The sequence below is a fragment of the Nerophis ophidion genome, linkage group LG01 (genome assembly GCF_033978795.1).
Source record: "Nerophis ophidion isolate RoL-2023_Sa linkage group LG01, RoL_Noph_v1.0, whole genome shotgun sequence".
NCBI classification, from domain to species: domain Eukaryota; kingdom Metazoa; phylum Chordata; class Actinopteri; order Syngnathiformes; family Syngnathidae; genus Nerophis; species Nerophis ophidion.
The window spans coordinates 14,346,724-14,360,271 of NC_084611.1; the positions used below are offsets into that span (position 1 = coordinate 14,346,724).

The window sequence follows — 13,548 nt, forward strand, 5'->3', positions numbered from 1 at the left end:
TGTTTGGTCCTCAGGTTCCTTGCCAGGTCAGTGTACTTTTGAAAGTGGACTTTGTGGTTTCATTCAGGACACCACACACGATCAAGCTGATTGGCTGCGGCTTCGGGGCCACACCCCCACATCTTACACAGGCCCCAGAGGAGACCACACTACTGGGGTAGGTGAGTACTACAACTACTAGTTGTATTAGTACTACTACCACTGCAAGTACTTCTGGTGCTACTACTACTCTTACTACTATTACTACTACTGTCAAAACCGCGACTGTGGTACCGCCCCTGAAGAAACCTGGTTCGGAGCCCAATATCTTTGTCCTATCTCCAACCTGCGATTTCGCTCAAGAAACCTGGAACAAACGGTAGTTTTCCAGATCCATGGCCACCTGTCCAGCAACAACCTTTATGAACAGTTCCAGTCCAGTTTTGACCCTACAGAAACTGCTCTTCTCTAAATCCCAATTGGCCTTCTGTTGGCAGCTGACTCAGGACTCTTAGCCATCCTCACCCTCCTTGATCTGAGCCCTGCATTTGACACCACATGTCATTCCACCCTCTGACACTACACCATTCCACCCTCCGACATCACCTCATTCCACCCTCCGACACCACATGTCATTCCACCCTCTGACACCACATCATTCCACCCTCCGACATCACCTCATTCCACCCTCTGACACCACATGTCATTCCGCCCTCCGGCACCACATGTCATTCCGCCCTCCGGCACCACATGTCATTCCACCCTCCGACACCACATGTCATTCCACCCTCTGACACCACATCATTCCACCCTCCGACATCACCTCATTCCACCCTCTGACACCACATGTCATTCCGCCCTCCGGCACCACATGTCATTCCACACTCCGACACCAAATGTCATTCCACCCTCCTTCACCGACGAACCTCCATTGGTTTATTCGACACACACTTACCCTGGTTTCACTCCTAAATTGTGACCGTATTCAGTTCTTCAAGTTCATTTTCATCCCTGCTATCTTCTGGTGTACCCCAGGACTCTGTCCTCAGCCCTATACCTTCCTATACCATTTCATCGCAGATGACACCCAGCTCTACGTTTCCTCCCAACCCTCTTCCACTTTTCCTCCCTCCTTTCATTGTGCCTGCTTACAGGAAATAAAATCCTGGATCACAAGTCATTTTCTTCAAATGAACAGCGATAAAACAGAGGGGGTCTTCAGTGGTTCTAAGTCCACACTCTCCAAGCACCCAAGTTTCACCGTCCTCCTTGATCTCAACCCTCCTCCAATATTCAGAGTCTGGGTTCACGCTGTCAATTCATACCCACATCTGTAACATCAACCGCCTCCACCTATTTCCACTTCCGTAACATCAACCTTGTCCGCCTATTTCCACCCCTGTAACATCAACCACCTCTGCATATTTCTACCTCCATAACATCAGCCGTGTCCGCCTAGTTCCAATTCCGTAACATCAACTGCCTCCGTCCATTTCCACCACTGAAACATCAGCCGTCTCTGCCTATTTGTACCTCCGTAACATCAGCCGTGTCCACCTAGTTCCAATTCCGTAACATCAACTGCCTCCGTCCATTTCCACCACCGAAACATCAGCCGTCTCTGCCTATTTCCACCTCTGTAACATCAAACTTGTCTGCCCATTTCCACCTCCATAACATCAACCGCCTCCTCCTATTTCCACCTCCTTAACATTAACCTTGTCCGGCTATTTCCACCTCCGTAACATCAACCGCCTCCGTCCATTTACCCCTCTGTAACATTAATCATTTCCGTGTATTTCCAACTCCGTAACATCAACTGCCTCCACCTATTTCCACCTCCATATCATCAACCGCCTCTGCCTATAACCGCCTCTGTAACATAAACCTTGTTCGCCTATATCCATCTCTGTAACATCATCAGTCTCCGTCAGTTTCCACCTCCGTAACATCAACCGTCTCCGTCCATTTCCACCTCTGTAACATCAACCGTCTCCGTCCGTTTCCACCGCCATAACACCATCTGATTCGTCTATTTCCACCTCCGTAACATAAACCTTGTTCGCCTATATCCATCTTTGTAACATCATCAGTCTCCGTCAGTTTCCACCTCCGTAACATCAACCGTCTCCGTCCATTTCCACCTCTGTAACATCAACCGTCTCCGTCCATTTCCACCGCCATAACACCATCTGATTCGTCTATTTCCACCTCCGTAACATCAACCGCCTCTGTCCATTTCCACCTCCGTAACATCAACCGCCTATTTCCACCTCCGTAACATGAACCGTCTCCGCCTATTTCCACCTCCGTAACATCAACCTTGTTCGCCTATTTCCACCCATAACATAAACTGCCTCTGCCTATTTCCACCTCCGTAACATCCACCGTCTCCGTCCATTTCCACATCTGTAACATCAACAGTCTCCGTTTATTTTCACCGCCACAACACCATCCGATCCGCCTATTTCCACCTCCGTAACATCAACCACCTCCGCCTATTTCCACCTCCGTAACATCAACCACCTCCGCCTATTTCCACCTCCGTAACATCAACTGCCTCCAGCTATTTCCACCTCCGTAACATCAACCGTCTCCGCCAATTTCCAACTCCATAACATCAACCGCCTCTGCCTATTTCCACCTCTGTAACATCAACCGTCTCCACCTATTTCCACCTCCGTAACATCAACTGCCTCTGCTTATAACCACATCCGTAACATCAACCTTGTTCGCCTATATCCATCTCTGTAACATCATCAGTCTCCGTCCGTTTCCACCTCCGTAACATCAACCGCCTCCTCCTATTTCCACCTCCTTAACATCAACCTTGTCCGGCTATTTCCACCTCCGTAACATCAACCGCCTCCGTCCATTTACCCCTCCGTAACATTAACCATTTCCGTGTATTTCCAACTCCGTAACATCAACTGCCTCCGCCTATTTCCACCTCCGTAACATCAACTGCCTCCAGCTATTTCCAACTCCATAACATCAACTGCCTCTGCCTATAACCACATCCGTAACATCAACCTTGTTCGCCTATATCCATCTCTGTAACATCATCAGTCTCCGTCCGTTTCCACCTCCGTAACATCAACCGCCTCCTCCTATTTCCACCTCCTTAACATCAACCTTGTCCGGCTATTTCCACCTCCGTAACATAAACCGCCTCCGTCCATTTACCCCTCCGTAACATTAACCATTTCCGTGTATTTCCAACTCCGTAACATCAACTGCCTCCACCTATTTCCACCTCCATATCATCAACCGCCTCTGCCTATAACCACCTCCGTAACATCAACCTTGTTCGCCTATATCCATCTCCGTAACATCATCAGTCTCCGTCGGTTTCCACCTCCGTAACATCAACCGTCTCCGTCCATTTCCACCTCTGTAACATAAACTGTCTCTGTCCATTTCCACCGCCATAACACAATCTGATTAGTCTATTTCCACCTCCGTAACATCAACCGCCTCTGTCCATTTCCACCTCCGTAAAATCAACCGCCTATTTCCACCTCTGTAACATGAACCATCTCCGCCTATCTCCACCTCCGTAACATCAACCTTGTTCGCCTATTTCCACCCATAACATAAACCGCCTCCGCCTATTTCCACCTCCGTAACATCCACCGTCTCCGTCCATTTCCACCGCCATAACACCATTTGATTCGTCTATTTCCACCTCCGCAACATCAACCGCCTCTGTCCATTTCCACCTCCGTAACATCAACCGCCTATTTCCACCTCCGTAACATCAACCATCTCCGCCTATTTCCACCTCCGTAACATCAACCAACTCAGCCTATTTCTACCTCCGTAACATCAACTGCCTCCACCCATTTCCACCTCCTTAACATCAACCGTCTCCGCCTATTTCCAACTCCATAACATCAACCGCCTCTGCCTATTTCCACCTCCGTAACATCAACTGCCTCTGTGTATAACCACCTCCGTAACATCAACCTTGTTCGCCTATATCCATCTCTGTAACATCATCAGTCTCCGTCCGTTTCCACCTCCGTACCATCAACCGTCTCCGTCCATTTCCACCTCTGTAACATCAACCGTCTCCGCCTATTTCCACCTCCGTAACATCAACTGCCTCTGCCTATAACCACCTCCGTAACATCAACCTTGTTCGCCTATATCCATTTCTGTAACATCATCAGTCTCCGTCCGTTTCCACCTCCGTACCATCAACCGTCTCCGTCCATTTCCAACTCTGTAACATCAACCGTCTCCGTCCATTTCCACCGCCATAACACCATCTGATTCGCCTATTTCCACCTCCGTAACATCAACCGCCTGTCCATTTCCACCTCCGTAACATCAACCGCCTATTTCCACCTCCGTAACATCAACCTTGTTCGCCTATTTCCACCTCCGTAACATCAATCGCCTCCATGTATTTCCACCTCCATAACATCCACCGTCTCTGTCCATTTCCACCACCACAACACCATCCGGTCCTCCTATTTCCACCTCCGTAACATCAACCGCCTGTCCATTTCCACCTCCGTAACATCAACCGCCTATTTCCACCTCCGTAACATCAACCGCCTCCATGTATTTCCACCTCCATAACATCCACTGTCTCCGTCCATTTCCACCACCATAACACCATCCCATCCGCCTATTTCCACCTCCGTAACATCAACCTTGTTCGCCTATTTCCACCTCCGTAACATCAACCACCTACATGTATTTCCACCTCCATAACATCCACTGTCTCCGTCCATTTCCACCACCACAACACCATCCGGTCCTCCTATTTCCACCTCCGTAACATCAACCTTGTTCGCCTATTTCCACCTCCGTAACTTCAATCGCCTCCATGTATTTCCACCTCCATAACATCCACCGTCTCTGTCCATTTCCACCACCACAACACCATCCGGTCCTCCTATTTCCACCTCCGTAACATCAACCGCCTGTCCATTTCCACCTCCGTAACATCAACCGCCTATTTCCACCTCCGTAACATCAACCGCCTCCATGTATTTCCACCTCCATAACATCCACTGTCTCCGTCCATTTCCACCACCATAACACCATCCCATCCGCCTATTTCCACCTCCGTAACATCAACCTTGTTCGCCTATTTCCACCTCCGTAACATCAACCGCCTATTTCCACCTCCGTAACATCAACCGCCTCCATGTATTTCCACCTCCATAACATCCACTGTCTCCGTCCATTTCCACCACCATAACACCATCCCATCCGCCTATTTCCACCTCCGTAACATCAACCTTGTTCGCCTATTTCCACCTTTGTAACATCAACCTCCTCCATGTATTTCCACCTCCATAACATCCACCGTCTCTGTCCATTTCCACCACCACAACACCATCCGATCCTCCTATTTCCACCTCCGTAACATCAACCGCCTATTTCCACCTCCGTAACATCAACCTTGTTCGCCTATTTCCACCTCCGTAACATCAACCGCCTCCATGTATTTCCACCTCCATAACATCCACTGTCTCCGTCCATTTCCACCACCATAACACCATCCGATCCGCCTATTTCCACCTCCATAACATCAACCGTCTCCGTGCTTCACTCCGTCCCGATAGTCCTGCAATCCTGCTCCACTCTTTTGTCAATTTCCGTCTGGATTGTTGCAACTCCCTACTCTTTGGTCTCCCCCACAAACTCCACCATCAAGTCCACCTAGTCCAGAACACTGCTGCCCGTGTAATCACCAGAACTCCTGTCATCAGTCACATCAACCGCGTTTTTCGCCAACTTCACTGGCTTCCGCATCAACTACAGTGTCCTCCTCCATACATCCAAAGCTATCCATAACCTCGCCCCCGCCATACTGGTCTGACCCACGACACATCCGTGTTCCTACCCGATCCCTCAGGTCTTCGTCCTGCATCAACCGGAGCAGACCCTCAGCCCGCCGGTCCACACTGGGTTCAAGAACCTTCAGCTGCTCTGCTACTACTACTACTGCGACAAATACCATTACTACTCGTACTACTAGCTACCAACTAGATTGACTACCCTGGGTAGTACTGTTTATGGTTGAAGCAGGAATGAAGTACTGTAGTACTACGGTCCCACTTGATGAATACTTGTGACATTTTGTTTGGTGCAGGTTACTTCATGTACATCGAGGCCTCACACATGCGTCATGGCAACAAGGCCCGCCTGCTGACCTCTGACCTGAGAGGCTCCTCAGCGCCGCACTGCTTGGTCTTTTACTACCACATGTTCGGCTCTGGAACTGGTACCTTGCGAGTTCTGTTGCGTCAGGAAGACACTGAACGCGACACACCGCTGTGGAGGCGACACGGCGAGCAGAGCGTGTCTTGGATGAAGGCCATGGTCGACTACACCTGTCACCTGCGTCACCAGGTAAATACACCTCCGTGTTGTTACATCGCCATGTTGTTACACCTCTGTGTTGTTACACCTCTGATATTACACTTCTGTGTTGTTGCACCTCTGTTATTACACCTCTGTGTTATCACAACTCCGTGTTGTTACACCTCTGTTGTTACACCTCTGTTGTTACACCTCTGTGTTATTACACCTCTGTGTTGTTACACCTTTGTGTTGTTACACCTCCGTGTTATTACACCTCTGTGTTATTACATCTATTTTTGTTACACCTCCGTATTATTACACCTCTGTGTTGTTACACCTCTGTGTTATTACATCTATTTTTGTTACACCTCCGTATTATTACACCTCTGTGTTGTTACACCTCTGTGTTATTACACCTCTTTTTTATTACACCTCTGTTATTACACTTCTGTGTTGTTACACCTCCATGTTATTACACCTCTGTTATTACACCTCTTTTTTGTTGCACCTCCGGGTTGTTACACCTTCGTGTTATTACACCTCTGTTATTACACCTCTTTTTTGTTGCACCTCTGTGTTGTTACACCTCCGTGTTATTACACCTCTGTGTTGTTACACCTCCGTGTTATTACACCTCTGTGTTGTTACACCTCCGTGTTATTACACCTCCGTGTTATTACACCTCTGTTATTACACCTCCATGTTATTACAGCTCCGTGTTGTTACACCTGTGTTGTTACACCTCCGTGTTGTTACACCTCTGTATTGTTACACCTCCGTGTTATTACATGTCTGTTATTACACCTCCGTGTTATTACACCTCCGTGTTGTTACACCTCCGTGTTATTACACCTCTGTGTTATTACACCTCTTTTTTGTTACACCTGTCCTGTTATTACACCTCTGTGTTGTTGCACCTCCGTGTTATTACACATCTGTGTTATTACACCTCTGTGTTGTTACACCTCCGTTTTATTACACCTCTGTGTTATTACACCTCCGTGTTATTACACCTCCGTGTTGTTGCACCTGTGGTGTTACACCTCCGTATTATTACACCTCTGTATTGTTACACCTCCGTGTTATTACATCTCTGTTATTACACCTCCGTGTTATTACACCTCCGTGTTGTTACACCTCCGTGTTATTACACCTCTGTGTTATTACACCTCTTTTTTGTTACACCTGTCCTGTTTTTACACCTCTGTGTTGTTGCACCTCCGTGTTATTACACATCTGTGTTATTACACCTCTGTGTTGTTACACCTCCGTTTTATTACACCTCTGTTATTAGACCTCCATGTTATGACACCTCCCTGCTGGTACACCTGTGTTGTTACACCTCAGTATTATTACACCTCCGTATTGTTACACATCCGTGTTATTACATCTCTGTTATTACACCTCCATGTTATTACACCTCTGTGTTGTTACACCTCTGTGTTATTACACCTCTGTGTTGTTGCACCTGCGTGTTATTACATCTCCGTGTTGTTACACCTCCGTGTTATTACACCTCTGTGTTATTACACCTCTTTTTTGTTACACCTCTGTTACTACACTTCTGTGTTGTTACACCTCCTTGTTATTACACCTCCGTGTTGTTACACCTCTTTGTTGTTACACCTCTGTGTTGTTACACCTATGTGCTATTACACCTCTGTGTGATTACATTTCTGTTATTACATCGCTGTTATTACACCTGTTATTACACCTGTTATTACACATCTGTGGTATTACACCTCTGTTATCACACCTTTGTGTTATTGCACCTCTGTTATTATCACGCCTCCGTGTTGTTACGCTTCTGTTATTACACCCGTGTTATTAAACCTCTGTTATTACAACTCAAATTGTAATAACAGAGACACAAATTGTCTTTAAACCGAAAAAACCCCTTCAGAATTTCTGAAGGATTGTAAAACTGAATAATAGATTAGAATTATAAATTAGATTAGATCAGAATAATAAATCAATATTAAATGAAGTAAAAGTTAATTAAATATTGATTACAAACGTTAATTAGAATTAGTATCTTAACAACTAATACTAATATAAAAAAATCAAAGTGTTTAATGCAACTGTAGATACAGATACTAATTATTAATTAAAAATATTTGAAAAAATTGGTAAAATCTTGATTTAAAAATAATTACAAATAATAATTACAACTATTGATTAAAAAATTATGAAAGACATTACTACAAATATTAATGTAGAGAGAAAATAAAATAGCAGATAATTTGTCTGCTTTGACACAATTAATGTCAAAGTTGTTTCTTCTTCAAGCGTGATCCTCACTTTATTGATTTTGCAGATTGTCTTTGAAGCCATTCGAGGTCCATCCCTGCGGAGTGATATCGCCATCGACGACGTGCGCTTCCAAAGTGGTCCTTGTGAAGGTCAGCACCTCAACTACAGTGCTAATGAATATTCATGAACATGATGATGATGATGACATAAGTTGTTGAATATTCATGAACACAATGGAATATGTTGTTGACTTTTTTATGAACATTATGACATACATTGTTGAATATTCATGAACTGGGTGACATAAGTTATTCATGAACATGATGCTGACATAAGTTGTTGAATATTCATGAACTTGATTACATAAGTTGTTGACTATTAATAAACATGATGATGACATAAGTTACTGAATATTCATGAACACAATGATAACATATGTTGTTGAATATTCATGAACTGGGTGACATAAGTTATTCATGGACATGATGATGACATAAGTTGTTGAATATTCATGAACTTGCTTACATAAGTTGTTGACCATTAATAAACATGATGATGACATAAGCTACTGAATATTCATGAACACAATGATAACATATGTTGTTGAATATTCATGAACATAACGGCATAAGTTGTTGAATGTTCATGAACGTGATGACATAAGTTGTTGAATATTAATCAACCTGATTACATAAATTGTTGAATATTCATAAACTTGATTACATAGGCTGTTGACTATTAATAAACATGATGATGACATAAGCTACTGCATATTCATGAACACAATGATAACATATGTTGTTGAATATTAATGAACATAACGTCATAAGTAGTTGAATATAAATTAACATGACATAAGTTGTTGAATATTCACGAACTTGATTACATTAGTTGTTGGCTATTAATAAACATGATGATGACATTGGTTGTTGAATATTCATGATGACGCCATAAGTTGTTGAATATTCATGAACATGACAAAATAAGTTGTTGAATATTAATGAACTTGATGACATACGTTGTTGAATATTCATGAACTTGATTACATCAGTTGTTGACTGTTAATAAACATGATGATGACATAAGCTACTGAATATTCATGAACACAATGATAACATGTTGTTGAATATTCATGAACATAACAACATAAATAGTTGAATATTAATGAACATGATGACACAAGTTGTTGAATATTCATGAACTTGATCACATAAGTTGTTGAATATTCATGGGCTTGGTTACATTAGTTGTTGGCTATTAATAAACATGATGATGACATAGGTTGTTGAATATTCATAAACATGATTATGCTGATGCCTTAAGTTGTTGAATATTAATTAACTTGATGCCATAAGTTGTTGACTAATAATAAACATGATGATGACATAAGTTGTTGAATATTCATGAACATGATGATGACATAAGTTGAATATTTACTAACATGACAGCATAAGTTGTTGAATATTCATGAACATGATGACATAAGTTGAATATTTACTAACATGACAGCATAAGTTGTTGAATATTCATGAACATGATGACATAAGCTGTGGAATATTCATGAACATGATGATGACATAGTGTGTTGAATATTCATGAACATGATGACATAAGTTGTGGGATATTCATAAACACGATGACCTAAGTTGTTGAATATTCATCAACATGATGATGATGACACAAGTTGTGGAATATTCATGAACATGATGGCATAAGTTGTTGAATATTAATGAACATGATGACATAAGTTGTTGAATATTCATGAACATGATGATGACATAAGTTGAATATTTACTAACATGACAGCATAAGTTGTTGAATATTCATGAACATGATGACATAAGCTGTGGAATATTCATGAACATGATGATGACATAAGTTGTTAAATATTCATGAACATGATGATGACATAGGTTGTTGAATATTCATGAACATGATGACATAAGTTGTGGGATATTCATAAACACGACGACCTAAGTTGTTGAATATTCATCAACATGATGATGATGACACAAGTTGTGGAATATTCATGAACATGATGGCATAAGTTGTTGAATATTAATGAACATGATGACATAAGTTGTTGAATATTCATGAACATGATGATGACATAAGTTGAATATTTACTAACATGGCAGCATACGTTGTTGAATATTCATGAACATGATGACATAAGCTGTGGAATATTCATGAACATGATGACATAAGTTGTGGAATATTCATGAACATGATGATGCCATAAGTTGTTAAATATTCATGAACATGATGATGACATAGGTTGTTGAATATTCATGAACATGATGACATAAGTTGTGGGATATTCATAAACACGATGACCTAAGTTGTTGAATATTCATCAACATGATGATGATGACACAAGTTGTGGAATATTCATGAACACGATGGCATAAGTTGTTGAATATTCATGAACATGATGACATAAGTTGTTGAATATTCATGAACATTATGGCCTAAGTTGTTGAATATTCATCAACATGATGATGATGATGACATAAGTTGTGGAATATTTATAAACACGATGACATAAGTTGTTGAATATTCATGAACATGATGATGATGACATAAGTTGTTGAATATTTATTAACATGACGACATAAGTTGTTAAATATTCATGGACATGATGTCATAAGTGGTTGAATATTCATGACTGTGATGACATAAGTTGTGGAGTATTCATGAACATGATGACCTAGGTTGTTGAATATTCATCAACATGATGATGACATAAGTTGTTGAATATTCATAAACATGATGATGCCATAAGTTGTTGAATATTCATGAACATGATGACATAAGTTGTTGAATATTCATCAACATGATGATGATGACATAAGTTGTTGAATATTCATGAACATGGTGACATAAGTTGTTGATTGACATGTTTGTTACATAACCATTTCCTGTGTGCTTGTCCTCGTCAGACTCTGATGACATCACTTCCTCCTCAGGATCCTCAGAGGACTTCAATGAAGTGTAGAAGAAGACATCTTCCTGTTTACTATATAGTGGCTTCACCTCGTTCTTGTATGCACTCATTTCCTTCTGGGTCAAAGGTCAGCTGGAGTCTATCCCAGCTGCCTGTAGGTGAAGGGGGTGGGGGGGGGCTGTTCAGCAGCCAATCACAGGACACAGAAATATAACTGACATAACCTGCATGTTTTAAAACGTGACAGGGAGATCTAACTCCAACACAGATTTGAACCATCAACCTCCTGACTGAGGCCAATATGCTAGCCACTGACCCACCGCGCACACTCCTTTATTAATATTGTTATTTTACAATCATTTATTTAGTCTTTTATTATTATTGTTTATTTTACTATACATATATTCACGCCTTTTATGAATATTGTTTATTTTACAACAAATATATTTAGTCTTTTATTATTGTTGTTTGTTTTACTATACATATATTCACATCTTATAATGTTATTTTACAATAAATATATTTAGTCTTTTATTTAGTCTCGTTGTTTATTTTACCATACATATATTTACATCTTTCATTAATATTGTTTATTTTACAATCAATATATTTAGTCTTTTATTATAAAACCCGTTTCCATATGAGTTGGGACATTCTGTTAGATGTAAATATAAACGGAATACAATGATTTGCAAATCATTTTCAACCCATATTCAGTTGAATATGCTACAAAGACAACATATTTGATGTTCAAACTGATAAATGTTTTTACTTTGCAAATAATCATTAACTTTAGATTTTTGATGCCAGCAACACGTGACAAAGAAGTTGGGAAAGGTGGCAATAAATGCTGAAAAAGTTGAGGAATGCTCATCAAACACTTATTTGGAACATCCCACAGGTGTGCAGGCTAATTGGGAACAGGTGGGTGCCATGATTGGGTATAAAAGCAGCTTCCATGAAATGCTAAGTAATTCACAAACAAGGATGGGGCGAGGGTCACCACTTTGTAAGCAAATTGTCGAACAGTTTTAGAACAACATTTCTCAACGAGCTATTGCAAGGAATTTGGGCATTTTCCCATCTACGGTCCGTAAAATCATCAAAAAGTTCAGATAATCTGGAGAAATCACTGCACGTAAGCGATGATAATACGGACTTTTGATCCCTCAGGCGGTACTGCATCAAAAACCGACATCAGTGTGTAAAGGATATCACCACATGGGATCAGGAACACTTCATAAAACCACTGTCAGTAACTACAGTTGGTCGCTACATCTGTAAGTGCAAGTTAAAACTCTACTATGCAAAGCAAAACCCATTTATCAACAATACCCTGAAATGCTGCCGGCTTGGCTGGGCCCGAGCTCATCTAAGATGGACTGATGCAAAGTGGAAAAGTGTTCTGTGGTCTGACGACCCCACATTTCAAATTTTATTTGGAAGCAGAGGACGTGGTGTCCTCCAGAACAAAGAGGAAAATAACCATTTGGATTGTTATAGACGCAAAGTTGAAAAGCCAGCATCTGTGATGGTATGGGGGTGTATTAGTGCCCAAGGCATGGCTAACTTACACATCTGTGAAGGCACCATTAATGCTGAAAGGTACATACAGGTTTTGGAGCAACATATGTTGTCATCCAAGCAACATTATCATGGACGCCCCTGCTTATTTCAGCAAAACAAGTGTTACAACAGCGTGGCTTCTTAGTTAAAAAAAGAGTGCGGTACTTTCCTGGCCCGCCTGCAGTCCAGACATGTCTCCCATCGAAAATGTGTGGCACATTATGAAGCGTAAAATATGACAGCGGAGACCCCGGACTGTTGAACGACTGAAGCTCTACATAAAACAAGAATGGGAAAAATTCCACTTTCAAAGCTTCAACAATTAGTTTCCTCAGTTCCCAAACGTTTATTGAGTGTTGTTAAAAGAAAAGGTGATGTAACACAGTGGTGAACATGCCCTTTCCCAACTACTTTGGCATGTGTTGCAGCCATGAAATTCTAAGTTAATGATTATTTGCAAAAATAATGAGTTTGAA

The 13,548-nt window shown here is 41.7% G+C and overlaps 1 protein-coding gene across 1 annotated transcript in view; it reads left to right on the forward strand.

Annotated features, from left to right (window-relative positions):
• The window catches only part of mamdc2a (MAM domain containing 2a), a 49,697-nt gene extending 37,657 nt beyond the window's left edge, over positions 1 to 12,040 (forward strand). The window contains exons 12-15 of the mRNA XM_061896674.1: positions 15 to 161; positions 6,095 to 6,354; positions 8,624 to 8,708; positions 11,502 to 12,040. Coding sequence (XP_061752658.1) covers positions 15 to 161; positions 6,095 to 6,354; positions 8,624 to 8,708; positions 11,502 to 11,557 — 548 coding nt within the window. The 3' untranslated portion in view covers positions 11,558 to 12,040. The remainder of the gene's footprint in view (positions 1 to 14; positions 162 to 6,094; positions 6,355 to 8,623; positions 8,709 to 11,501) is intronic.
• The last annotated feature ends 1,508 nt before the right edge of the window (positions 12,041 to 13,548 follow it).